Genomic DNA, 27500 nt, shown 5'->3' with positions numbered 1-27500 from the left:
CATGGGAGGGTCTGGTCCAGCTATGGGCAGGACCAGGGCTATGTCTAGAAGGATCAGTGTGGTGGGGAGGGGAGTTATAGGCAGAGACCAGAGAGTGGTGGCACTCAAGGAGGCCCAGGGCTCCTGCCTCTCTTCCCAGATGAGGGAACAGAGGCCCAAAGATGGGGGACTTGCCCGAGGCCTCATGGTCACCGAGAGCTGGAAAGAGAGTGGGGCTTCTCCTGCTTCCGGGTCTAGCAACCTTACCACTCTTTGCTATATCCTGGGGATGAGCTGGCCCCCAAACAGGAGAGATACCCTACTTCCAGTCTAAAAGAGCCAGGGCCAGCAGGAAGTGGCCAGCAGAGCGGGTGGGGAGTCAATGGGGTAGGGGCAATGACATGTGGCGTGGATTTCACATGTGTGGTCACCAGCACCGATGGTGGCGCGAGGCCTCGTCTGAGGGCACAAATATTTGGTTTCTGATCTGATCACTGCCTCTCAGATCAGCCCCAGCTTCTCTTCCAGGGTTAGCTGGGAATTAGCTGGACAGAAGGGAAGGGGCTTCTGTTGGTATAAGTGGAAATGGTGCTCTGACCAGTGGAGAACTGTGAGGTGAGTGGGGTGGCAGAGCCAGTGGGGAGGAGAAATTTATGGGGGTTAAGGTTTCTCTACTTCCCTGCTCTTGGGGCCTGTGTAGCCCTGCTATGTCATCGAATTTTCATGTTCAGACACCCAGAACCCACTATGCAAACTAGCGTGCCTACTTCAGAGCACAGCTGCTCACAAGCCAGAACCTTCTAAGTCTGGCTTCACCAAGAACTTGGCTGGGGAGATCCTGGGTGGGGCGGGTGGGTGTGGGGGGGGATTTGCATGGATGAATTTCAGGAACTCTCCTGCCGTAAACAGAAGCTGCCCATCCATCTTTTGAAACTGTGAACCTTCCCCTTCCCAAGTCTGCTTGTCCAAATGGCCTTGACTCCAAGGGTGGCGGGGAAAACACAGAGTTAGTCTGACAGTGCAATAAACAAAGGGAGGTGGCATGGAGCCTGGGTGTGGCCCTCCATGAGACTGGCTGCATGCCACTGTCCTCTAACCGGTCTCAGCCTTGTTTTTAGCAGCAGAGACAGGAGGTAAAATGCTGTGTGGTTTGCAAACCTGAGAGACGCAGATGTACAGGAAACAGCCAGGTCTGCCAAGTTCTTGCTGGGCAGCAAGGCTCAGCGACTGAGCTACCGGGCTCCCTGGGTTCCCAGCCCCAATCTCTGTCCAATGCTGCGCCATCCCAAGGGGACGAGGCAGGAGATGTGTGTGCGTGCGCACCTGTGCGGTGTGCACGTGGGGCCCCAGCCTCTACGAGGACCGTTTCACTTCACACTCCCTGGCCCCTCATCTGTGCTGTCCTGGTCTCTGAAGCAGGAACAGGAGAATGTGGATTGTCCCTACAAGCCAGGTCTGCTGCTGCTGGGAAAATGAGTCCAGGGAGTCCCTATACTGTCTTCAGGAAGGTCCCCAGCTTTCCCAGGGCTCAGGGGTGTGGGAGCTGGCTACTGTAAGGGCCATCAAGTCCTGGTCCTAGGGCCAGCAACCAAATTCCCACCTTAAAAATGACTCTTTGGGGATAAGGCAGCAGTGGCCTCTGTGCTCTGGAACCTTCCGTGAGGCAGCGTAGTACCGTGGTTAAGAGAACAGCCCTGAGCTGACTGCCGGGGTGTGAAGGCTGGCTCTGTCTGCCCTTACTGCTATGGGACTCTAAACACATTGGCGAAGCCCTCCTTGCCTCAGTCTCCTCATCTATAAGATGGGTATAATAACAGTGCCTACCTCATGGGGTTTTTATGAGGCTTAAATGAGTTCAATAAGTAATTCACGTGCTGATTTAATATCTCGCAGTCATGCAGGTGAGCGTGGCTGTGTGGGGCTGCCCTGGTGCACATTCGGGTAACTGTCTCACCCTCAGTCACCAGGGCCCTGGAATCAAGCAGTCCCAAGGTATAAATACCCGAGGGATCTGACCCCCTCAGCCATCTCCATCTGGGAAGATCTCACTTAGAGGGGCAGCCTAAAAGGACCCAGGTTTCCCTTCCCATCTCCTCCTGGGGCAGAGCTGCGGGGGCAACATCAGAAGACGGGCCAAGGCTGAGTCATCCGCTCCCCAGCACCTCCTTCGTGATGGTGACCCGAGGCAGGCTTCTGTTCACTGTTTCCAGCCTGAGGGAAACAGTGGGGCAGAGATGGGGCGATAAGAGGAGCTGATTCAGCCCCACTCAGTTCTGGGTAAAAGTCCCTGCTTGCTCCCCACCCCATCTTTTCCCATCTTCCTCCTACTCTTCACCTCTAGGGTCTGACTCACTTTCCATCTGGTTAAGGGGAAGGGGCTGGGGGCAGGATGGGGGTGACTTGAAGGTTATCTCATTCATCACAGTCATCCCCTTGTCATAGGGCAGGAGAGTACACCAACCAGCCCAGCCAGTGGAATATCTGGGTGCACATTTTTGACCATTCGGGAAGATTAAGGTCGATTTGAGTTTAGCTCCATAGGGGAGAGGCCCGAGGTGAGTGAGGGTGGGCAGAAACGAATATATCTGATGGGGCAGTTGGGAGCGCTGACTGGAATATCTGGGGGACACTTCCAATGGAAAGAACACCGAACTGGGACTCAAAGACCTGGGCTCAAGTCCTGGTTCTATCACGAGTGACTTTTCTGTGCCTCAGTCTCCTCATTTGTAAAATGAAGTTGGCAACAGCTACAGCTCCGAGATCACGTATGGGAGATTTCCACCCTAAAGAGTCATGTGGATGCAGTGGCTTAGTGTAGTAAGGACACCTCATCCCTTAGGATAGACATCAGTATCACTGATCCCTTTCTACATCTGGAGAAACTGAGGCTTAGAGCAAAATGACATGTCCAAGATCCCAGGCTCCCCCACCGTACCTGAGCTCCAGGTGTCATTTGGCACCTAAACTAGGGGTGGCCCTGCCCCCACCGGGTCCCAACTGGTGGCCAACTCTGGCCCACCTGAGGCCTTGGCCCAGCCCTGAGGTCGGCGCTGAACAGGCTGCAGGGCTTCACCGAGAGCTGTCCCAGTGTGTATCCCCACCACCCACACGCCCAGCCCGAGCGCCCCCCGCCTCACCCTGACGGAGCTCCGCATGGGGCCCAGGTCATGGTTGTAGGCCTCCACTATAAGAACATGGGACGAGTTCCGCTCCCGGTCTAGGGGCCGGGGCCCTCGCATTAGGAGCCCACTGCTGACATGGATCCAGAAGTTGTTGCCATGGTTACCTGCGTGGAGGGACAGATGATATGCATGGGCTCTGCCCTGGAGTAGGATGCTTGTGGGATTGCGGCGGTGGTGGGAGGGAAGCTGGGGAGCCCAGACCCACAGAATGCAGACCCTGCCCCGAGGTCTTAGGAGCTTGGCTGAAGCCTGAAGTGGCAAAGAAGCCTCTGCCTGATGCTGCCCTGGCCTAGCAGGGTTTGAGGGACGGGGCAGAAGCTCACTCTGTGACCCCTATGGAAGGCGTGCAGGTCCCCTGAGACTCCCATACCCAGCGGTGTCAGTAGTTTCAATATTTCAGAGGACTCTGAGGCATTACAAAGAAAGGAACCCAAATCTAATTCTCTGTTGGGGGTTTAGTGGGGAAGCTCCCATTTCCTCATCTTGTGGACCCTGATATTCCTTTGGGATCCACCCACCTCCACTCTCAGTCCGTGTGCTTTGCATAGGGGTGATTTCACCCGACTGCAGAAGTGAGCAGATCAGCACATTTTAGTCTCTGGCCATAGGGATGGGTTCAGGCATGGTCCCATGATTCCAGCTGGTCTAGTGAGACTCATTCTGGGGAGCTCACTGGGGGGCTGTCCTAGTGTCCAAGGCCATAGTGATTGGTTCAGGGATGGGCATATGATACACGTTGGGCCAATGAGGCTCAGTCTCTTGGGAGCTCACTGCCAGGGGCTGCCTTGTTCCCCAAGGCCCCCTCTGTCAGGGTGATATCCCACCATGGGACATGAGGAACTTGGGGAGCATAGCAATCGAATGCATCCTCACTTAAAATACAACAAACTTGGCACAGATGACTGTAGAACATCCCTGGTTCCTCCCTCTGACCTGCCCGCCCTCTGTGTATAGCGCTTGGGGCCTCTCTGGCTGCACCTCCCAAACCCTTGGCAGCCTAGAGAAGCTCTGCTACCCCCCGGGCAGGAGGGCCCGCCCCCCTCCCCGGCATCCTAGGTCAACCCACTCACCGTGAAGGATGCGGTACCATACACGCCCAAACTCGCCCTCGTCCGCATCCGTGGCTGTTAGCTGAGGGAGAATGAGACACATGGTTACTCCTTGAATTCCACTCACAGGCAGAGAAGGTGTTTCTGGAGTCCCTCCCCTTCCCTCACACCACTCCCAGCCCGTCCTGCCTAAACCCATGGTTTCCCACGAGGCTGGGGGTGTGGGAGAGGAGAGAGACACATCTTTCTCATCCCCCACTAGGAAACCTGTCTGCTGATGGCCCCATGCTGTCCTGTCCATGGCGAGGCACCTGCCAGCTCTGTTTCCTGACCCTCCTCCAGGTTCTCGGGGAGCACGGAGGAGAAGGTGGGTGACAGCACTGCAGCTCTCTGGATCCAGGCTTGACTAGCTCAGCCCTCCACAGTTCCCTCCTTCAGCCTTTTGAGATTCCAGGAGCCTCACCTGGGGTAGGTGGATTGCATGACTGCTCCTTGCCCACACTTCCTTGGTCTGAAGCTATTCTAGTCACACTGGCTCCCAGCCAGGCACTGTATACTATAACAGCCACACTGGGGAGACCCAGAAATCCCACCTCCCAAAGGTTCCATATCCATTCACACCGGGATCATTCCAGTGTATTCCAGCCCACCCAGCTTGCTTGGCTGTACCTCAGGCTTGTGGACTATCTCCAGGGGGACTTGGGGTACGCTGTTCTCACTCTGAGAACGCCCGGTGCTTAGCCCTTTTGACAAGGAGTCTGGCCTTGAGGCTGTTGGCAGTCACAGCTGGCCCTGAGGTGTGTCCTGTCAAACTGCGAGCTGAACACCTCCTCTACCTGCCACATACCGGAAAGGAGCAGAGAACTCCCCTGCAAAGTGATACAGAGAGAGGCCCGAGCCTGCCTGGCTGGGCAGGCTCCCATGGGGCCACAGTACGTGTGACTCGCTTTGTAATGCCTGGGACTCTCCCACTTCTTCTGGATCTGCCCTCTTGTCTCTGCCAATCACTTCAACCCTGTGCTGTGCGTCTAAGGATTTTGAAAAGTGTGTTGATGGTGGGGAGAAGGGGAAGTCTGTTGGTGTGAAAGGAACGGAGGGTCTGGTCAGGAACACCCAAGCGTGAATCCTGACTTTGTCACTTACTGGCTACGTGGCCATAGATACGTAACCCCACTGAGCCTCAGTAGGTACAATGATAACCAACCTTGCGGGGTTGATTAGAAATAATCTCTGCAAAGCATCTGGTCTGATGCCTGGTGCAGAGATAGATGTTGAAGGTTGGACATTATGAGATAGGCCACCTTTTCCTGGGAGGCCCTCTTGATTTATAATGGAGGTGGTATGGCTGGGTTGCCCCTTGCTGTGGAGTTCTTCTTCTCTCCCATGAGAAGTCTTAAGAGCTAATAGGTGGAGGGATGTAGTGGGGCACTTCAACAGTCTGGATCTGGAAGGGCTCAGGACAGGGGAGAGGGCCAAGCTGTCCAGTGGATGTCCTTGGGTGTCTGCCATCCGTGATGGGACTTCCCCTGGCAGCCTGCACCACCCTGGGAGTGTTGCCTCCTACCATCTAAGAAGAATGGAGGCCATAGATGAGGTGTGCAGTCAGCTTGGGAAGAGAAGGTGAAGGAAAATGAGATTCACTGAAGGGCGAGGTGCAAGATGCAGGAATCCCAGTAGGAGCTCTGGGCAGCGGGAACACCCTTAGGCTGATGCAGCTCATAGCACCAGATGCCTGGTGCCCATGCCTGCCCACTCTTTTCAGGGAGAGCACCAAATCCTACCACTAACTTGCTGGGTGACCCTGGCCAGGCCACACCTCTTTAGATCTCAGTTTCATCATCTGAGAGACAGGGGGATGGATGAGATGACCCCTCAGTCGTCTAATGGACTTTGACAATCCTATCCATTTGGGGCTATGCAGAGGATACTTCTTTTGTTGTCAAGGGCTAAGGGCAGGAGGGAAGAGCTAAATGCCAAAAACTGAGGCTCCAAAACAAGCAGGTGGAGCCCAGGCTCAGGTCTTGGGCAGAGCCACAACTCCTCACCTCCGTGTTATATCTCTGGGAGCTTGGGGGTCCTTGATGGGAAAGCTACTTAAGACTTAGGCTCCTAAGCAGGCAGCTGGTTGCCAGGGAAGTGCTGGCTTCCAGGAAGAAAGGAGGCTGGGGGAGGGGGAGGGGGAGGGGGTGCGTGCGTGCCCGCACCACCGCCTGGAGGGTCTCCAAGGGCCCACCCAAACTACAAGCAGCACAGCCCTGGCTGTCTCTCAATCCTGTGCTTTCTGCCCTGTTATCTCTCTGACCTCTGAAAATGCCTCTCCCCCTCACTTCTGCAGCCAGACGCCCTCAAAGGGAGGGTGCTTTGCTGGGAAGCTGAGGGGAGGGGGGCCTGGGGATTATCAGGGCCCATCTCTCTGCCTGTTCCCCTCCTGCTGTGTGGCTTGTAGCCCCTCTCCCTGGTAACCTGAAGGCTGGCAGGCACTGAATAGCAAGCCGCTGGCTGCCCCTGACCATACTATTCAAACATCCAACGGGAAGGTGAGAGCTGTGGGTGCAGAGGCAGGGAAACCCTCCCCCTGCATCTCCCCAGTGCCTCCGCCCCTCCAGAGGGCTCCAAGGAGACAGGCTGGAGCGAGGCCGTGGGAAGGCGCGGTAGCTCCCAACTCCTCTGCAACGCTCCCCTCTCCCAGCCCAGTTGCCATACCTACCCTCCTGGCTGTCCCCTCCCTCAAGGCAGGGCCCAGGCTCTCCCAGACAAAGCCAGGTCTAACTGGAGAGTGAGGGGCGAAGGCCACTCTGCCTGGCTGGCTGAGGGGCACAGGGCAAGGCAGAGCCTAGGGCAGGTTGGGTCACAGTGGTGCCCGGTGCTCCTGGGGCCTCCCTTGGACAGCTGAGAAGACCCCTTCGCCCGGCTGGGGACTGCTGAGGGCTGGCTCTGAGGTCAGTGCTGGGGGGCTGGAGGAAAGTGGGGCTGCACCCTTCTTGGGGTACTTTAGGGAGAATGTGAGGGCGTGCTCAGACCTGGGGAATCCCTCTACTCTTCTGGAGAGTGGAAAGGCCCAGGTAGGAGCAGTGGTTAGTCCGAGGCTACACAGAAAGTCGTGCTGACATCAGTGCCCTCTGCTCACAGCGTGCCCTGCTCTATGGAGCTCTGAATGAAGAAAGAAGGTTCTAGACTAAGCTTGCAGAGATATGTCCAGAGCAAGGCCTGCCGGCATGCCTTGGACTCCAACAGGCAGGGAGAGGCTTCAGCTGCTCTCAAAATCATTCCAAGCCTTGGTCTGATGGAGGTCTCCTTTCCCCAGAACGAAGGGTCCCTGCTGGCTGCTCAGAGAGGGTATCAAGGGGGCCTGCAGCTGGCTTTGCTGTGCGTCCCGGGGGGTGGCTTGATGTTTTCAAGCACTTTGGAACCTCTTGCTTTGAAGGAAAATACTCAAATGCTAATTATAGCCTCACTTATCTTTTTTTAAAGCGCTGCCCCAAGGACTGAAGCCTGGACCTGCTTTTGCTGGCCTGATAGGGTCTCCAGATCCATGGGAAGGCCTTGAAATAGCATTAGGACTAGTAGGATTGAGACTTTTCCCACTTCCGAATGCCCTTTTCTTACTCCCAGCCAAGCACTGCCCTGCGTAGGACAGACGGACGGGCAGTTTTCTCATCATGGGACATGGTGGTGGGCACACCCCATCCTTCTTCCCTGCTCAGATTCAAGGAAGGGCCAACCCACGTATGGCCTGGCCAGAGCACTCTCTAGGCCTGATGCCTGGGAGGCAGAGGCCCTGGGCAGCTAGTTGGGCATGAGAGTTTCCATCTGGGAGCTGGGAGGGGTCATGTCCTGTCTGGAAATGCTGGAAGGAGTGTGGTGGGAACTGGGTGGGAGGGGGGTGGGGTGCACTGGATGCCCTCAGTCGCTGGGCACAGGGGAGGCTGCAGGCGGGAGGAGGCTGTGTACAGGCAGCCGGGAGTTAGGTCCTGTGGCTGCTGGTGAGTGCCTGGGGAGCGTGGGGCTGGGCCGCCCCTCTCCACTCCCCTCTACCTGCTGATTTGGACTCTGCAGCCCACGTGCAGAGCCTCGGCAGGGCACGACCTAAAGCCCTTCCTTCTGTCTAGTGTTGCTGCTAGACCTTGACTGAGTTAGAATAAGCTGCAAGTTGGGAAAAGGAGGGAAATCTGTTACCCACCAGGCTCATGAAAGTCTCCAAGGTCAAAGAGAAATAGATGATTATTTCTTATTAGACCCCCCTTTTGGATTTCCTGTCCTGTGTTTGTAGAAATCACAGATCACAAACGCTGGCCTGGAAGCTGGATGTAGCCTCCTTACGCATTTTGTTTGGCCTGTTGTAGTATTTTAAATATTTGAAAATTCATTTCGATTTTTTAAAAAATCAAGTTTGTTTGTCCTTTGCAGTGTCTTTTCCCCCCACCTCTCTCAACCAGATTTGAATTAGTTGCCAATATTTAAACATCAGGAACGTTTGCCTAAAAAGTCCAGATTTCTGGCTTCTCTCGGGAACCTGGAAGGGGACCACAGGGGCTTGCCTTCCGGCATTCCATCAGCCTGGCCGAGGCCCCTCGGCCTCTGCTCTCCAGGTAGGCCTGCCCACCTGTCCCGCTGGTCACACGTTATCTACCATCTGCGCTCTGTAAGTGTTTTAATTTGCAGCCAGAAGCTCAGCTTGATTTTCCAGCTACAAGGACCACCTGCCATCCTCCCTCTAGTGGGATGATCCTAAGTGATAACAGGTGACTATGTCAGGGTTTCGAGCCCCATCTTGTCAACTCAGTTGCTCTCTGTGGGTTCTTCCCCACCTGTTCTCAGAGCTGCTCAGGGAGTCCTGGGAGAGAGTTGGGAGCCAACGGCGTGGCAAGGCCACTGGGCCAGGAGTCAGGAAACCTGGTCCTGGTCTTGCTTGCCCACTGGCTCACAGTGTGACCTTGGCAGTCCCTTATTTGGGCCTCAGTTTCCTCACTTGTCAAGGGAGCAGGTTGGTCTTCCTTAGGAAGCACCAATAGGAATTCCCCCGGGGCCAGGCAGGTGACACAGGTGTGCAGGGGGTCTGAGGGCAGGGAGTGCGGTGAGCTGGGGGCCAGCACCCTGTCTAAACGGGGCAGCTACGGCTCAGCCGCGGCCACTGGGTGCCTGGCAGCAAGTGGCCCCACGTTGCCAGTGTTGAGATTCTGAAATTTCAAGAGAAGAAGCCAGATGTTCAGATATTTCTGCGAAATATCTTGGTTTCCTTTTGTTTTAAAAAAATATTCACAATTAATTTAAATTTATAAAAACACTGCAAGAACCCAGCAAAACACACTGGTGCGTCCCCAGTTTGCAGCCTTGGCATTAGATAACTGCTAGGGTCCTTGCCTGCCGCAGCCTCCTATGATTGATGAATCGTTCCTGGTCACAGAGCAAGTTAGTGATGGAGTTGGTCTTAGATCCCAAGTTTTCAGTCTAAGACTATTGTAATTCATGAAAATTGACTTTAAAATGCCGGAAGGCACTACCCTCGTGCCTCCTCCATAAGTTCACGTCCAGCTCTATCACTTTCCCAGTGTGTGACCTTAGACCTGTTACCTCGCCCAGCCTCATTGTTCTAACTTGTAAAATGATCGTAATGCTATCTGCAGCTAGGTTAGCTGTGTCTAGAGTCCATCAAAATTCCCCTCCCTCTCCAGTCCTAAGTCCACCTGATTTGTTTCTGTCCCATTCTTGTTGCAGGAGCCATGAGCACAGAGGGCCCCAGCCCCCTCGCCTTCCTCACAGCTCCTGTCACTCCGGGGAGGCTCTCAGTGGCAGTTGACCCCATCCCTGTGCTCATTGCCCTGGCCTGCATCTTCCTCCTGCTGGCCACCTGTCTGCTGTTCATGACCCTCTGCAAGCCCGCTGCACTGGATCCGAGGCGCCGCTGGGCCTGCGAGTGCATGCCGCACCACCCGGGGAGCCCCAGTGAGCCCCAGCTCCAGCTCTGGAAGCACCTGGGCTCGCTGCGCCGCTCCCTGCACAGCTTCCGCCGTGGCTGGCCTGCCCCAAGGCGCCCCCTGCCGGGCAGAGAGGACCACGACTGTGACTGCATAGAATCTACAAAGATGTGACAGGAGTGTCCCCCTACTCCAGGGTCCATCTGCAGGCCCTCCTGCCTCAGACGGAAACTGGCACCACAGGCTGCAAGAGGACAGTGGCCCAAACAACATGGGCCACGCGCTCACCCCTACTGGTTCCCTGTGTGTCCAGGCCCGTGGCCTTTCCCAGAGACGTCCCCTGCAAGAATACCTTCCTTCCTGCAGACACTCTAGCTGCTGCCTGCTGGAAGACTCCTGGACCAAGCTGAGCACCTGCAGCCATGTGGACCCTTGGCCCAAGGCTCTGAACGGTACAAACCTGGGGCCCCCAGGGCCCCTCTCTGACCACCAGGCACCAACCGTCTCCAGGAAGCAGCACCCCTGCTTCCCAACAGAAGCCCTGCCCGCCCTCCAGGTGCCAAAACCCAGCTCAGATTCCAGTACGAGTTGCTGAATGGCCAAAGGTTCCCTCCAGCCAAGTGAAATACTCAGCCCCTGCTGGGGATAAGGGAGTGTCCTGCCCTCTGTGCCAACTCAGTGCCCAAGGCAAAGGGGAACCCAGGGAGTCTTCTCCTCGGACTTCCTGGGCCTGCCAGCATTTGCCTGTGATACACGGGAGCAGCCAGCACCCTTGGGTGGATCAGATGCTGGGTCCCTGCTGGGAGGAGGGGCAAGCAGGAGGAGCTCAACACCACCCAGCCAATCACAATCTCGGGGGTCATCTTGGCGTGCCCCCCCACCCCCCGACCCGGCCCCCATGCGCCTCTGCTAAGATGGATGAGGAAGGCGCTGAGAATGAGTTAAGAAGCTCCTTGCACAGGCCAGGACTGGTCCTGTGTCAGAGTGGGAGGAGGCACTGCCAGCAGCTGGAGGTGTTGCTATCTGGGCTCTGAGGACACAACATAGCGGCTCCATGCGTCACCCAGGGAAGGAGGCGGCCTTCCTTCGAGTGGAGGGGTCCAGCTCTCTCCAGGACGGCTGTGGGCCCTCAGGCTCGGACCACATAACGTGTGCTATCTGTAATTTTGGCAACTGCTTCACTGACTGGCTACTGTCAAAGTAATCCCACACCAAGGTGGGCTTCTCAGAATCCCAAACCTTCAGCCTCTCGTCACAATGCTGGGGTTAAACACTTTGGTTGGGTTCCAAATTTGGAGGGTGGGCAGAAGGGTCTGAACTGCCCAGCTTCTGCCCCAGAGAGTCATCTGGCCAGGGCCACCTGGTACCCCACCACGGACTGCTCCACCGCACCCTGCTATGCCCCATAGCACAGCCAGCCGAGTCTCCTCACAGGGTGAGCTCCGATTTTGTCACTCCCCGGCTCCAAAACCTTCACTGGCTCCCTACTACCAGATCAAGCCAGAGCTCCTTCGTCTGGTGTTTGGTGCCCACTGGGAGCTGGCTGTCAATGATCCTTCTAGCCTCTTCTTGACCCAAGACTCCAGGTAAACTGAGATACCTGTCCTCCCCTGGCTACGGCTTACCTGGCACACCCTCTGTGAAGCCCTCTTTGCTCTACACCTGAAACCACCTCCTACCTGAAACCAAGGGAGGGCAGGGATACTTGCTCTTGGCAGGGTGGGTCATCCCTGTGTCTCCGCCTTCCCACAAGCCTGGGAGCTCCCAGAGAGCGAGACCGCGTCCAACCCCTCACTCTGCCTCACCAGCTCTGGGCTCAGAAGTATGGGGCCTCTGTTGACTGAGTGAAGGGTGGCCCCGTCTAGTCCCAGGGGGCATCCCCTTCTTCCTTCTGATGCCTCTATGGAGAAGCTCTCTGTCTAAGCAGGCCCTCTTCCTTTTGGGTCAGCCTGACATCACATCAAAGAGCGAGCCCGCCTAGCCAGAAACTTACTTCCAGGGGGGCCTTGGAGAAATCACCAGTGCCTGAATTTCTCCCTGAGAAACGGGGAGAATCAGGCCTGCCTTATATTACTCACAGAGCTCTAGGATTTCAGTCTGAGTAGTTTGTATAAATAGAAACCAATTCTTGGGGTTTAGAAAGTGCGCAGGCCCCCTCCTGCAGCGCTGTGTCCCCCTCCCTTCCAGATTAGTGACGCCTCCCTGCTTTGCCTCCCGCCAGCTCTCCCTGAGGCATCCCAGGCCGAATTCTGCCTGCAGCCGGTCCCCCGACCCCCGCTGGCCAGCGTGCTCTGCCTAGCAAGTGGTGTCAACGGGGTGGGCAGTAAGGCTACCCCTGGCCTGAAGGACGAAAAGCTGGGGAGGAGGAGGGGCTCTCAAAGGTCTGCCATACCCCCAGCTGTGTCCCCAGGTTGGTCCTGGGAGACCTGTGTGAGCTAGGGGAGGCGGGAGTTAGGTTTTAGGCTAGGGGAGAGGCGGGACCCCACAGCTTGGTGCGTGTGGGGTGTCTCTAAGCCCCTAGGAGCTGAGGCTCAGAGGAACAGACCCCTTTTCTAGAACCAGCCCCCAGAGTACAGCAACCCCCCGTGGCTTCCTGGACTCTCTCTCAGCACCTCTGGAAGTCAGCACCCTGCCCCCGGCTCCCCTCCTGCCCCACGCCCGGCCCTGATGCAGGGAGGGGGCACACTCCCAGCTTCCTGCTCTCCTGCTCCTCCCAAGCCCTGGAGCCTGGCCCAGTGGGCAGGCCCAGATTCGCTCTGTTGGGCTCAGCCTCCAAGTGGGAAACCCTGCGCTCAGCTGGTGAAGAGGGTGATTCATGCCCAGCCTCCCTCCCCACGCAGCAACTGAGGCCTCCAGGGAGGGCTGGGGAGGGCACCCAGCCTCCTTTCCAGGTCCCCCCCCTTCCTCCCTCGAGGCCCAAAGCTGTCGTTCCTGCTCCCCGGGCAAAGGAGCCCTTTCTTTTTGTGCCGGTTTATTTCCCAAGAGGGGAGCTTCAGCCAAAAGCCCTGTGAAAGCAGCTCTGTTCTGGGCCTCACTGGGCCCTGGCTTTCTCTCCTCACTCCTTTCTGGGAAAATGTGACATCTCTAGCTCCCCCTGCTCTGAAAGGCCTTTCTGGGTGCAGTGGGGGATGGGAGAGGACTGTGGGGGAGGGAGGGAGGAGAGGAGGGCCGAGGCCCTCCTTCTGTTTTGCGGGGAGCAAGGGCCCATCTTGGGCTACATAACCTCGGGGCCTACTCTCCCCAGGAGGGAGAAGGGAGCCTGGGCCCCCCCTTTGGCCATAGCGCCGGCTACTTTTGGAGCAGCAGCTGGACCCTCTCCTATTTCCATCCCGCTCTGCTGCGAGGCCGCTGAGCGCGGCCCTGCCTGTGCCCCGGCCGCCACCTGCCTGCACGATGCTGTGGCCCTCAGGGATGTCCTCGGGGACGCTGGCTTCATAGCTGCTCTGCAGAAAGATGGGCCGGTTGTCATTCACATCCAGGACAGTGACAAACACGGTAGCCGTGCCTGTGCGCCGCTTGCCTACGGGGCCATTGTCTGTGGGAGGTGAAAGAGGATGGGTGTTCGCAGCTGCCTGAGGGGCACGTTCCCGGGCACCAGCCACAGGTATGCCCTGTTCCCCCACCTGCTCTGGCCTTTGCAAGGGGGGCCTCTTTTTCTCTTTAGATTAGGAACAACACTGACCGTATCTAATATGTTCCAGACGCTATTCTAACTCATTCAATCCTCACAGCAAGCCTGCCAAGCGGGCGCTCTTATCATCACCCCCATTTTACAAAGGAGGTAACTGAGGCATGAGGTGGGTTGAATGGTGGCCCCCAAAAGATACACCCATGGCGAATCCCTGGGAACCTGTATGTGTAACGTTACTGGGAAGAAGGGTCTTTGAAGATGTAATTAAGTTAAGGATCTTGAGATGAGGTATCCGGTATCCTGGATTATCTGGGTGGGCCATAAACCCCATGACAAGGGTCCTTATGAGGGAAAGGCGGGTGGGATTTGACACAGAGAGGAGAAGGCCATGTGAAGTTGGAGGCAGAGACTGGAGTTCTGCAGCCACGTGCAAGGAACACTCAGAGCCACCCGAAACCGGAAGAGGCAAGGAACGATTCTCTCCTAGAGCCTTTGGAGGGAATGCAACCCTGTCGACAATTAATTTTGAACTTCTGGCCTCCAGAGCCATGAGGGGATAAATTTGTTCTTTAAGCCACCAAGGCTGTAGTAATTTGTTACAGCAGCCCTAAGAACCAGATACAGGTCCTGAGATGCCAAACCCGACTGCTGTCAGGGCCAGGAAGGTAAGACCCCCACACCTGGGCATGTCTGCCTCAAGGGGCAGCTGTCCTCTGCTCCGGTCCACACTGGACAGGCAGGAGGGGGCCCAGTGACACCAGATCTTCTGATTTCTCAGGAGAAATCAAACGTCTAAGCTTTTAAATAAAATCTCCTGATTTTTAAACATTCACAATGAATTGTCATTTCTTATGAAACATGAGTTGAGTCAAACCCACCTACAGGATGGATTGGATCTCTGCGTTCAGGGATGGCGGCTCTGCTTGATTTCTAAGCCTAAAGTATCCAGGGGTTCTGCCCCTTGGGTTCCTTGCAGGACCGTCCCAGGGCTCAGCCCCAGGGGCAGCTGTTGGATCATCATCCCTGGGAGAGGGAGCTTGTGCCCAGCTGCTGCGTGACCAGGCAAGGATGGTCACCTTAGGGAGGAATGCGGCTGCTGCACTTGAACCCACATTAACGCTGGGACTGCAGCAAGGATCTGTCACCACGTGAGCCAGAGGATGGAGCCAACACGCAGGGGGCAGAGCCAGCCAATGCGGAGAGACTGAGGCCTGGTGGCATCACCTGAGCCCCAGAGCCAGTCATAGTTGAAGCTCCATCTCCCCGTGGACTGGTTTTGGGAGCCTACACTGTTGAAGTCAGTTTATTTTAAAATTTGCCACCAAGAGTCCTAATTAATTCAAAGGCACTTGTAGAGGCCACTTCCTCCAAGAAGCCTGCTTTGATCACCCCCCTCCGCATGTTTCCACCACCCTTTGTGCTTGCTACCCTTGGGCCGTCCCTTCTTCCCCTTCTGCTTTGTCCTCCTGGTTTTGCAGCGGTTTGTCTACATGCTGCTCTCCCATACGGCTCCCACGCAGCCCCTGCGTGTAGCGCCATGTGCCGAGCCTCACGGCCCACAAGTGCACCGTAGTATACTGAGGGTCTGGTCGCCCCTTCTCCGGTGGCATCAGGGCAGAGCCTTAGGCTCATGGCCTGGCTCCTGGAAGGCCACCCCACGTGAACTCCGTGGGTGGGCTGGTGCCTACCGATGGCCTCCAGGACGAGCGTGTATGAGGCTGTGGTCTCCCGGTCCAGGTTCACCACCGTTCTCACGACGGCGTCGCGGTAGCCAACGCTGAACTTCCCATCCACGTTTCCACCTGTGGGCAAGAGAGAATGAAGCTCTGGTCAGGAGAAACAGAGCTCCCGGCCAGGGGAAGGGCAGTGGCACCCAGCTCTGCTTCTGAGCCAGGACACTCCAGGGGTGGTCCGGGGGTGAAAGGCTGTGCTTTCCACTCAGCTTTGCCAGGGAAGGGGGTCCTGGGGGACTCTGATGAGGGTGTGGCCTATGTGGGCTTAGGTGAACTGTCAAATGCCTGAAAATCATAAGGGTCTAACATTCATTGAGCACCTACTGTGTACCAGCCACTTCGTGGAGCATTTCCTCTCACTTGCACTATCACTACTTTGCAGAGAAGGAAAATGGTCCTTTAGTGAGGTTACAGGGTACAGTCACCTATTCGGGGTGTAGGACTCCCAACTCAGCAGTCTGATTCCCGAGTCTGAGTCCTTCTCCACTCTGCCACCTGCCTGTCTGGTAGAAGTGTCTGAGCAGTTAACCTGGGTTGGGGCTTTTATATGTGGCCAAGGACTTTGGAGTCAGCCGAGCGTTCTTGGGCCCTCTGAGTGGGGACTCCTGGAGGCTCCACAGAGTAAAGGGTAGAAGCAGGTGGACAGAAGACATGCCTCAGACAGTCCTCCTGAGTTCTGGGACAGGTGGTGAGGGCCTTCTGTGAGGTTGAGGGCCTCCAGGGTGAGGGCCTCCTCCCTGAGGCAGACACAAGCCAGGAAAGGACGCCATCAGAACAGTGTGGAGACCCTTCCCCTGCCAGCAGGGAGGCAGTGTGGCATTCTGGGCAGCAGAGGGCGCCACTGCATTGGGCTTGGGCTAGCTTGGCTCAGGACACAGCACAGCGTCGGGTGGAATGTGCAGAATTAAAATCCGAGAAACCTAGGGCTGGGAGGCCTCTCAGGTCAGCAGAAACTGGCCACTGTGAGGCACTGGGAAGTCATCCTGGGGGCTGCCGCCAGGTGCTCCCTTATCCTCACATGGTTTGCCCCCGTTCCCCGAGCCTCCAGTATCTGCTCCCCAGTGCCTGAAGCACCATCTACAAGGGACACAGTCTGACTCCAAGGGGCAGGGAAGGAACTAGGACACAAGTAGCGCTGGTGGCCAAACCATGGCTGGTGCCATGTGGGGGTCTTGATAACAGCCTTTTCCAGAGCAGTCTTGAGGACCAGCCTGTAAGGAGCTGGCCTGAGGGTGTGGGGCTCCTTTGGGGAGGGGAAGGAGAGAAAGGATCTGGAAAGGAGAGGCAGAGGCCTGGGAGTTCACCTTGGCTGCAGCTGTGGATGGGCCGTAGTCTGGGATTCCTTGCTGCGGGGGAGAGGCATCAGGGAGGCTGGTGTGTGCATGGGCACGTGTGTATATGAGTGTGTATGTAATGTGGCTGCAGGTAGGCAGGCCATGGACAGAGGGAAGATTGAGCCAGTAAAATGGCTGAGGGAGGGCTGAGGAATGTGAAAGAACTGCCCTGCTCCCTGCCATGCATTCTAACACCTCTCATGTGTGTCCTGGACTGAAGAATGCTGGTAGACTGTTCTAATCCAGGAATGACTAATACATGGCATGTTTGCCACCACCTACCAAGCCTACTGTCATGGCAGACATCACTAATCGATCATGGCTCCCCTTCTACTGTTGAGCCAGACATGGCCTCATAGTATTTCTCCACAGGTCTCTGAGTGGTAGCCACTTGACACTTTTAAGTGAAAACCATTTCACTCAGGGATATCTAAGCCATCTGCCTCTAAACACATGCAAATTCTCCTCATGGGTGAAAGGTCCCCAAGGAAGGAAAAGGCCACATTCCTCTAGTCACTGCTTTGTCACCCTGATGTGGGGTGGAGTGGGGGGCAGGACTCCTCCCCAGGAGTCACTGGCTCCACCACCCTCTAGAATAAACTTCAGGAAGTCCACCCCCCACCCCCATCCCCCCTACAGGTTCAGGAGGCCCCCAGAGAGCCAGACCACAGGGACCCAGGAGCAAAACCCTGAGGAGAATTCAAGGGCAAATCCTCAGGGAGGCCCCAGCAGCAGCAAAACCCTGATAGCTGACTCAGGCCCCTTCCCCTCTCTGGCTGGCTGCTCATCCGGGAGGGGGTGGAGGCAGGGCCGGACCTGTGATGAAGTAGCTGAGCTCAGCGTTGAGGCCCACGTCGTTGTCGGTGCAGTTCAGCCAGACCACCCGGAATTCCCGCGGCACGTCCTCGGACACGGAGACGTTGTACGTGGCAGGGTAGAAGGTGGGTGTCTCATCATTCACATCCAGCACTGTGGGCAGAGTCGGTGGTCAGGGCTAGGCCTGGCTTCTGCTCTAAACAGCCAGCTCCAAAGGCAGTGGCTCAAGCCACAGACCAATAGGAAGCACATTTCCTAGGAGTCGACACCTGCGGGTCAGGAGCTGAGGGCCCCCGTGGCCGCTGGGGCCGGGACAGAGCTGACCAGAGATCCACACCCTCCCACAGCTCCCGTTCCCCCGGGGCTGGCTGCTGCTCATGCTGTCCAGACCCCACAGCCTCTTTCCAATACATGCCTAACAGCGACGACGATGACAAGTTATGATGACGACGGTGATCACCATTTCTCAGCTCTCCCCAGGTGCCAAGCGATGCTAAGTGCTGCCTCTACAGGACCACACGGGCCCCTCATATCATCCTCACAAGGCAGCCGTCATTAGACACACTATATAGACGAGGAAGCTCAGAGCGACTGAATGACTTGTCCAAAGTCACACAGTGAGGGAGTGGTGGGGTGGGGGTCTGGGGAAGCCTGTCCCCAGTTTGTCCCAGGGAAAGTAGCTGGCTTTGAAAGCTACCCTTCCTTCCGCGCCCCACACACCCCAGCCAAAAAAGTCTAATTTCCCTTATAGATTTGTGTTTTCAGCTCTGCATGCCAGGCCCCCATTCCTTTGGCAGATGGGGCTTGGGATGACCTTCAGTGAAATGAGCCCCGCGCCACTTCGGCTCCTCTGTGATAACATCAGGAGAAACGATAGGCTCATTTGATGACACGGCTTCTGCTGAGCCTTGGGAAAAAAATCTGGGGTCCTCTCTGAGAGGACTGGACACCTGCCCTGTCAATCACTGGCACAGATGTGGGTCCTCAAACTGGCACCAGGAGCCCACAAGCCTTGGACCAGCAGGAGAGAGAACACTCGGCTCTCTAGTCTTCATCATCTTGGGTCGTGCTTAAGGAGGGTGAATGCTTGTGCCGAGCCAACCACCACCCAACCCCCATCCCACAGAGGCTGGCAGGACCCAGGATGGGACCAGGCCTGTCCTAGAGAACAGGCCACATCCTGCCCATTACACTCTGAACTTACTTCCCTGGGGTTACTCCTGGCCCTCTGTCAACAGCTCATGTCCACGTCCCCGTTTTGTCTTAAGAATTAAAGATACAGCCAGAGTAGATGAGCAATAGTCACCCTCCTTGGCCTGGCCCTGCCCTGATAGAGGGTGGAGACGGTGGGAAGTATCGAGAGGGCCCCAGGAAGATGAGGAATCCTAGGGAGTCTGGGAATCCCAGCTGCCCTCTTCCGGGGGTGGTGCCCTTCCACCGCGATTCCAGGCATTCCCCACAAACGGGAGGGGAGGCTTCCCTTTACATGTCCAAAAAGAAAGTCTGTCCCTCCAAAGACGACGGGTTTTGAACCTCCCCTGCCTGCTCATGAATCTGAGGACGCCACCCCCTGAGCAAGCCCTCTCTGCTGCTGCCAGGATCAAAAAGGAGGACCTTAGCAGTGGGTCCAGACCACCGCCCCTGGGCTCTGCGACCCTGAAGGCAGTGACCAGGTGGGAAGAAGGCCCTGCCGGCATTTCTGACTTAGCGGAGACAGAGAGGGCTCTGCTGTGTCGAATGGCTCCAGCTGAAGAGGGCGCCCATCGGCAAGGTGGCCTGTACCGCCTGGACAGGGGACAGCAGTGGTGAGCGTGGGCTCCCAGCTGCTGCCACTGCCCCAGGGCCCGTGCCATGTGCTCAGTGCAGCAGGAGGCACCCCTGCCCCCTCACCTCGGATGGTTAGCGTGCTTGTGGAGCTCTTGGTGGGTGCACCCGCGTCGCTGGCCACCACGCGCAGCTGGTACTCGGCGATGCGCTCGCGGTCCAGCTCGGCGGTGGTGACCACCACGCCGCTGCTGCTGTTGATGAGGAAGTCCATGCGGGGCATGCCCACAGGCATGCGGTAGGACACCAGCCCGTTCAGGCCCTCGTCCAGGTCGATGGCCACCACCTGAGGGAGAGGAGGGGCCGCGTGAGGGGTGAGGACATCACTGACGCTCATCCCCTGAGAAGTACTCCCTCCTTCCCGCTGACCCACGCCTGGCTCCGGCAGACACACCTGCCCCCACCACAACCCAGAGCCTCAGGCCAGGCCACTGTCCCCAGCGCAGCCTCCCAGATGCTCTTTAAGGGGGCAGCACGTCAGAGCTGAAAGGTATCCAGATGTAAGAAGTGCGGCCGGGAGTGGGGTGGCGTGGGAAAGGGGCTTTTCAGAACAAGAGTCCAGGTCCACAGCTGTCCCCCCTTCAAAACCCTGCTCTCCTCGTTAGGAAGCCCTCCCAGGCTCACCCCAGCTGGCTCGGGACCCTCCAAACTCGGCCGTCTCCCTCACCCACGGCCCTCGTGCTGCTGGCTAGCAGCAGCTGTTAACAGCTCAGACCCCTTCAGCTACATGCAGCTCAACTACACAGAACGTTTGACCAAAAGGACTCCCTTCCCTGCTTTGTTTTCATTTGTAAGACAACAAAGATAAGATGATATCAAGAACTTGTTTTTAAAAGTCACTTGAGGATTTGATTATTATTTTAAACAGGCCATTTGAGGCCATGTGTAGGCAAACCTCCTTCCAATCCCTACACTGTTCCCATTTGCACCTCTAGTCCTGATGAGAGCTCCTGACTCAAAACCCTGATACGTTGAAAGTTTTACAGAAGACGATTCAAGACATTTGAGAAAAAATGTACAATAATAGTTAAAATAAGAGCTTTGGATCAAGCCAAGACTCTCAGGATTGAAAGACAATGTCAAAGTCATCTGGTCTAATTTACATCCAACAAGTTGGATAAGAGGGTATCCAGACTCAGCTTGAATGCTTTCCATGACGGGGGGCTCACTACTTCCAATTTGTCTGCACACAGCTCTAATCCCTGGGGTAAGTTCTTCTGCACATTCAGCAGAAATCATTATTGGTTGAGGTTGTAGAGGGCACCTGGGGAACCGCTGAGCTTGGGTCAGAGCCCTCTTTCTGTATCTGAAGACAGTTTCCCAGTTAAATGCTCCCAGCTCCTCCCACCATCTTCTCATGACTCTGAGACAGTTCCTCTGTGAACTCAGAAGCTGTGCTGGTGGGCATTTCCTTCCTCTGCTGTCTCTGAGCCCTGGAGAACCAGGTCTCGGGGCTCATCGGCTCTCTCGCCAACCTCCCTCCTATTTGGGGGACTTCTCAGGGACGGGCTGCTGTTCCCTGGATCACAGCTCCCCCTGCTGGGGGTTTGGGGAGAATGTTCTGTTGGAGAGAGTGAATGCTCCCTGGATCCTTAATCTCCTTTTACAGACGAAGAAACTGAAGCACAGTGGGCCTGCAGGGCATGGCCAAGGTTAACCCTCCTGGCATCCATAGCAAATGGGGTCAGGCTAACCCTGTGCCACGGGCTCCCGCTGTCTCTAGGGTATAAACCCTCACGATAGACACATAAATCACGAGCACATCGGCTACTGTGTATCTCCTGCAATCCAAGCTCCAGGTGGCTTACACAGGTGTCTGATTGAATCCCCACAGCACAGCCAGCCAGGTACTCTTCTGATCCCCATTTCACAGGTGAGAAAATTGAGGCCCAGAGAGGTTAAATAGTGTGCTCCAAGTCACCCAGCACACAGGGGGTGGAGTTGGGACCCACACCCATCTTGGTCGTACTCCAAAGCCCATCTCAACTTTTAGGGCTTTCCAGTGTTTCTAAATAGCCCCAGTTAGGGCATCACCTCCCCTCAACCTGGACCTTCAGGGCCTCCCTGACCAGAAGGGTGATGAAGCAGGAGGCAGAGGACCCAGGTTCAAGATCAGGCCCTACCCCTTCTTGGCTACAGGGACTTGGGAAAGTCTCTATAAGTCTCCTGAAAAGTGGGGGAATCCACCCACTGTGTGGCGCTGCCTTGGGGTTTACAGGAGAGCACAGGAGAGAGGGGGCTGCCCATGGAGGCGGGATGCCTGGGCTACACTCGTCTGACCTTCTTCGTGTTCTAGAACCACCTATAGGCATGAAGTGCTGAGGGTCTTGGGCCAGCCCTCCACAATCGGGCCCTGAGAAACTGATTTGGCTTCCTAGAATTCTATTCTTTGTCCCCCTCCCTCCCTCTACCTTTAACCATCTCCTGTGGTGCTTTCCCTTCCAGACCCAGCTCAAGCCCCTCCTCCTTCAGGAAGCCTTCCACTTCCATCTCTCAGAGCGCTGGCTCTCCAAGTCTGGTGTGGATTGTGTCCCGTCTGATGGTCTCGGGCTGGCCTCCCCTGTCCCGCCCCTGCCAAGTGTCCATCACAAGGCTGGGCACACATAGCACCCACTGCTCCCTTGCTGGCTGGTTAGTGAGGGAGATGACAGAGAGCAGGCTCCCGGGACAGGAAAGGGAAACTCACCTGGTAGACAGAGACCCCCGCAGGGGTGCCTTCAAGCACCTCGGCCACAAAAGGCAGGTTCTGAAAGGTGGGGTCATTGTCATTGAGGTCCAAGAGGTTCACAAACACCGTGGCACTGCTGGTGGCGCTCAGAGGGGGTGTGCCACCTAGGGGGGCCGGGGACAGGAGAGGGAAAGAGGGGTGCAGGAGAAAAATGGGGGTGGAGAAAGGCGATTCAGTGGCCCTCCATCCGAGGGGCCCCTTCACGAAGCAGCCTGGGCCTTGCACCCCCAGCTCCCTCTGCCCTCTGCAAGGGCTGGGTCACAACTGGGAAGTGGGTGTCACTCCACTCTTAGTCATCAAGACACAGCCCTCCCGGGTAGGCCCCAGGACGCCCAGAAGACATGCCACTGGGGGAGGTCCCCAGTTCACTGAGTGTCAGGGGCCACAGCCCAGGCGTGAGGGGCACGTACAGTCTGTGACAGAGACGATGATCTTGCGCATCAGCTCCGCCTCGTGGGGGTCGGGGTTCTCCCGGTCCAGCATGATGTGGGTGGTGCGGATCTTGCCCGTGCTGCTGCTGATGTGGTAGAACTTGTTGGGTGGCTGGATGCTGTACACCAGAGTGCCATTCTCCCCCAGGTCTGGGTCAATGGCCACCACCTGCCCGGGAGGAACCGACCCCTCCACTGAGCCCAGGCCAGGGAGGGGGTCTCTGTGGCCCGGGCTGCCCGCCGGGTTGTCTGAGCTCACACACTGGTCCCAGGCACCCCACTGTCTGGGAGCAGGAGGTATTCTCACTCAAACTTGGGAAGTGGGTCTCCCTCCTGGCTTCAGCAGGGGGATCTCTGGGGGGTGGGGAAGCAGGAGGTTCAGAAGATGAACCAGCGCTGGAAGTCCTGGGCTTCCTGGCTTCTCCATCTGCTGTTTTGACTTTAGGTAAGTCCCTTTCCCCACCCAAGACTCGACTTCTGATCTGTAAAAGCAACACTTAGCACCCGATAGCGTATAGGAGGCTCCCCGAACCTCACAGACACCAGGCCTTCTCCACATACTGTGTCAACAGTCTTACGAGGAGGACACCTATAATGAAGCCCATTTCACAGATGAGGCACAGTGAGTCTCCCAGCCAGGAAGTGGCTCTAGGTCCCTCTGGCAGGAAACACGGCCAGCGTCCTTGCTTTTCAGACATGTGGGGTAACATGTTCGTGGAGCTTTTGGGGGAGGAGTCCCTGTAGCTCATGACCATGGAACTCTTCAGGGTGGGGGCTGGGAAGGGTTGGGGAGTCCAAATCCTTGGCTGGTCTTTTGAAAGGATTTGAAACCACAGATTTGGGGAACCGGGTTCCTCATCATCAAACCCTCTCTTCTTCGCTTTGGAGCTTTAGATTGTGAGGCAATTTGAAAAGAACTGGGCCTCTTGTGACACCAAGGATGACAGGGCATGGGAAGGGAGCCATGGATAAGTCCCGTGGTCCGGAGGGTGGGCCAGTCATGGGGCTGGGGATAGGGGAGGCTGGAGGAGGGAGAGGCCTGAGTTTCCCTGAAGGGGAACGCCATCCCTGAGAAGGGGGTGGGTCTCAGGACAGGGGCCCCAGACACTCTGGCCCCTTTAACTTTCCAGCCCCTCCCCATGAAGGGAACAGCCTCACTGCTGACCTAACCCAGAGCAACAAACCCTGCAGCCCATTCTCTCCCAGGTCCCCATGCCCACCAATCCCCTGCTCTGTAGGAACTTCTCTACCATCCACCTCCCACAAGGGGAAAGCAGAGCTCAGAGAGGCATGGGCCAGCCTCAGTGTCAGACAACACCAGCCTTGGGGCTGACTCAGTTCCCACCCCGGACAGCAGTGGCACCCACCCCTCCGCTCACCCCCAACCCTGGCTGCAGGGGCCACTGCAGCACCAGAGGTGGACAAGATCAATGGCGGGTGGTGACCGCAGTCCCAGGGGCCGCATCAGGACGGTGTCATTCTTAACTCCAGAACACATGGCGATGACAGCCTGGCCTTGTCAGCTCCTTCATCTTACTTGATGTGGGGTCTTTGTGCTTTGGCAGCAGAATCTGTCCCTCCTCTGGCTTAATCCTCAGCTCGCGGTGTCTCAGGGGCCATTAGACCAGAACAGACAGATGGGTTGGCCTGCTGAGGGTGCCCATCTGCCCCCGGGCCCCAGGGAGGTCAGGGAGAGAGGCCAATGTTGGCGCTGAACCCCGAGCCACTCCGGGCCCCTCTTCTGCTTCAGAGAGTGGGACGTGGCTCTACTCCCACCCCAGCTGCTCAGCCCATCTCCTCCCTTCCCAGCCTTGCTGTGCCAACGGGGTTGGGGGAGGCCCCAGCCTTCCAGGCCTGAGGAGCCCTCACTGTGCTGCGGGCATGGTGCTCAGTTTCCCCGCCTCTATAATGGGGACCCAATCACCCTTGTGTCGACAGCAGGGGACAAGGCTCTCCTGGTATCATTTCAGCCAGGCAAAGTCATCCCACTGACGGACAGAGGAGACCAGCAAGCCCTGTGTTTCTACAATGCTCCTCTCAAGCTAGAGGGGGGAGATAGCTTTTATTCCCATTTTTCTGGATAGGGAAACTGAGGTACAGAGCAGTTAAACCACCCGTTCCAGGGCAGCAGCCTGTTGCTGACTGTGCTGAGATACCTTCCACTACCCGAGTGCTGGAGTGGGGGTACCTTGGGCAGCTGCTTCCAAGTGACCATGGTTGGGGGTGGGCACTGACTCTTGGCCCCTTGGCCCACTCCCTGGTCATGGGATGGGGGCACAGGAGAAGGCGGTGGGCTGGGACCCCTCCTGCAAGCTCCCTGCTGGGCGATTGTATAGAATCTCACCACTTTCCCCTCATTATTTCCCATTTCATGCTCGCCATTTTTCTCCTGGCCTGACGGGGAATAATTCTCTCCCTCTCCCCTCTCTTTTATTTTGCTGGAGGGCTTTGAAAGGCTCTAAATCAATGCCTATCAGCCAGGTCCTTGAAGGAGGCTGCAGGAGCGGAGAGGGAGAGTTGGGCCAAAATCTCACTTGCAAACAGAGAACGGCCACTCTGCAAGCTCACGCCCGTGTGGGTGGACACCCGCGGTGCACACGTGCAGACAGACACCTCCCTGGTCAGCTCCCGGTGCACACAAATATGGCACATGATCGTCTGCACACAGCTCTGAAAAAAAATCACTGCCATCACCCTGCACTTCAGACACCAGGGGCAGTGGCCAGGGCTCCCTCTGGAGGGGCCCTGGCTCACACACCCTAGTCTCCCTCTGACAGGGAAGACTCAACCCCACCTGGTGGAGTGGAGAGCCAGGTAGGGTGGGGATGAAAGGCGAACAAGTTCATCAACAGCTCTCATTCACAAATACTGAACCCTTACAATGTGCCTGGCACTGTGCTAGGCACTGGGGCTCAACAGTGAACAAGACAGATGTGATTCCAGCAGCGGGGGCAGCTGATGGCGACAACAGCTGTCATTTGCTGACCACTCACCGTGTGCCAGGGTACTTTGTGTATTTTGGCTCATTAAGTATGACTACAACTCTACCAAGTGAAGAATTTATCCCCGTTTTCTACTTGAGAAGGTGGGAGCACAGAGAGGTTAAGTAACTTGCCCAAGGTCACACAGCTGGTAAGTAGTATGGCTGGAATTAGAGCCCAGACATTTTGGTACCAGAGGCGCCCACTTAATCACTGAGCTATATTGCCTCTTAATAAGCAAGCAACCTAACTAACAGATAAACACGGATTGTGTGGCCATCTCTGAAAGAAACGGAGTGCAGAGAGGTGGCATTTTGAGCTGGGACAGATGGAGGAGAATGAGCCAGCCATGGGAAGAGCAGGGGTGGGGAGTAGAGGAAGAAGGGCACCCTGCGGGGGCAGGAAGAGCTTGCGCAGAGGCTCCAAGGTGGGAAAGAGTTCACCAGGTTCAGGAAACTGAAAGGGGTGTGTGTGTGTGTGTGTGTGTGTGTGTGTGTGTGTGTGTGTGTGTGTGTGTGTGTGTGTGTGTGTGTGTGGTGGCTCTGAGAAGGGAGGTGGGAGATGAGTCAGGAGGTAGGCCAGTTTCTGTTCAAATATCACCTCCCCCTTGATGTCACCTCTGGGTTAGCTGTTTCCTGCCTGAAGCCCACTTTTCTCACAGCCTACGTCACCCAGGGCCGTTGTGAGGCCTTAGAAGGCCCCAGGGGGCCCCCTCAAAGGTATTACAATGTACCCATGTATATATGCGTACATACATTTCACGGCTATAAAATCTGAAAGAATTTTTATGACTATTCCTTTTGAAATTATTTTGCTATGACAAGCTCAGTTAATGTGGGCTTAATTTCTGCCATCTTAACAATCATCACACATAACTGGGAATTCCAGAAAATCAAACCCACAATTTGTCCTCACATGCAATGAAATTTTTACACACATTAAATAGCGTCATTTCTAAGGTTGTCACAACATGTTTGGCAGATGTTTAATATAAAAAGCTTTAATTCTGATTCTGCTCTTTTCTTTTTGAAATTCTGAGTCATTAACATTTTTTTTTTTCAGGGCTCAAACACTACCGTGAATCACCGAAAAGCTGAAGTCCCCCATCCCCGTGGCTGCCCCAAGCTGGGGGAGGAACGGCCATATCCACTCTACACTCAGGGATGGACACACATGTCCATCTCCCCAGAGTTAAGGTGGGGCAGATCCTGTGGGCCAGGTGGGTCCAGTAAGGACTCTGGCTTTTACACAGGGTTAAGGTGGGAACCAGTGGTGGGTTTGAGCCTAGGAGTGACACCGAGCTCCCTGAAGGCAGAGAGGAAACTTGCTGCTTCCCGTACTCCTGCCAAGCACAGGGTCTGGCCCATAGTAGGTGCTCACTGAAGGTTTGTGGAGGTTTCCTGGGGAGTGAGGGGGCACTGGGCAGCAAGCCCCGGCCCACTGTCCTTACATGCTCATGGCTCAGAGGATGTGAGGAAAGACTGGCGACCCGGAGAAGGCTACCGGGGACCTGATCTGGGAACTGCCCAAGGCCAAGTGCAGTCCCAGCCAGGTCGATGGCAGGCGGACTCTAATAATGGCACCCCTGGTTGCTGTTCCACGCAGCCACATTCTCTCCTCAGTTCCCTCTGGGAGCCATTTCTCAGTCACGTAAAGCAAAGGTAAGAGTTGACCAGACAGGTGTTCACAGGTGAATATTCTGCCCCAGCTCTTGGGGTCTCTGGCGGGGGCTGCCCTAGTCTAGACCCTAGTGTACATGAGGTGGCAGCGGAGAGCGCCCATCGGATCTGTAGCTCTAGAGAGCACAGAGGAAACGGCCTAGGGGAGTGGTTGCCAAACCTGGCTCTGAGCTGGAAGGACTCTCCCAGGCTGGGGCTTTGAGAAAACACAGATTCCA

General features: G+C 56.3%; 2 protein-coding genes across 6 annotated transcripts in view; one reads left to right on the top strand and one right to left on the bottom strand.

Annotated features, from left to right (window-relative positions):
• The window catches only part of CUNH10orf105 (chromosome unknown C10orf105 homolog), a 21318-nt gene extending 10985 nt beyond the window's left edge, over window positions 1–10333 (top strand). Inside the window, exons 2-3 of one of the 2 annotated variants that reach the window (XM_024739765.1) lie at window positions 4473–4577; window positions 9926–10333. In XM_024739765.1, the coding sequence (XP_024595533.1) occupies window positions 4496–4577; window positions 9926–10299 (456 nt within the window). In that variant the 5' untranslated portion in view covers window positions 4473–4495 and the 3' untranslated portion in view covers window positions 10300–10333. Of the gene's footprint in view, window positions 1–4472; window positions 4679–9925 lie in introns of those variants that run through there. The other variant, XM_024739766.1, reaches the window with a different exon arrangement.
• Window positions 1–27500, bottom strand: part of CDH23 (cadherin related 23) — a 430962-nt gene that overhangs the window by 82402 nt on the left and 321060 nt on the right. For 2 of the 4 annotated variants that reach the window (XM_024739753.1, XM_024739752.1), the window contains exons 1-2: window positions 4232–4511; window positions 3117–3265 (exon numbers count right to left, since the gene is read on the bottom strand). In XM_024739753.1, coding sequence (XP_024595521.1) covers window positions 3117–3265; window positions 4232–4511 — 429 coding nt within the window. Of the gene's footprint in view, window positions 1–3116; window positions 3266–4231; window positions 4512–12909; window positions 13661–15444; window positions 15559–17639; window positions 17793–19529; window positions 19750–22149; window positions 22296–22601; window positions 22792–27500 lie in introns of those variants that run through there. The other 2 variants (XM_024739760.1, XM_024739758.1) reach the window with 2 other exon arrangements.

This window comes from Neophocaena asiaeorientalis, unplaced genomic scaffold, assembly GCF_003031525.2.
Source record: "Neophocaena asiaeorientalis asiaeorientalis breed wild unplaced genomic scaffold, Neophocaena_asiaeorientalis_V1.1 scaffold501, whole genome shotgun sequence".
NCBI classification, from domain to species: Eukaryota; Metazoa; Chordata; class Mammalia; order Artiodactyla; family Phocoenidae; genus Neophocaena; species Neophocaena asiaeorientalis.
Note: the sequence above shows the minus strand (reverse complement) of the source record. Positions and strands in the feature narration are given on the sequence as shown.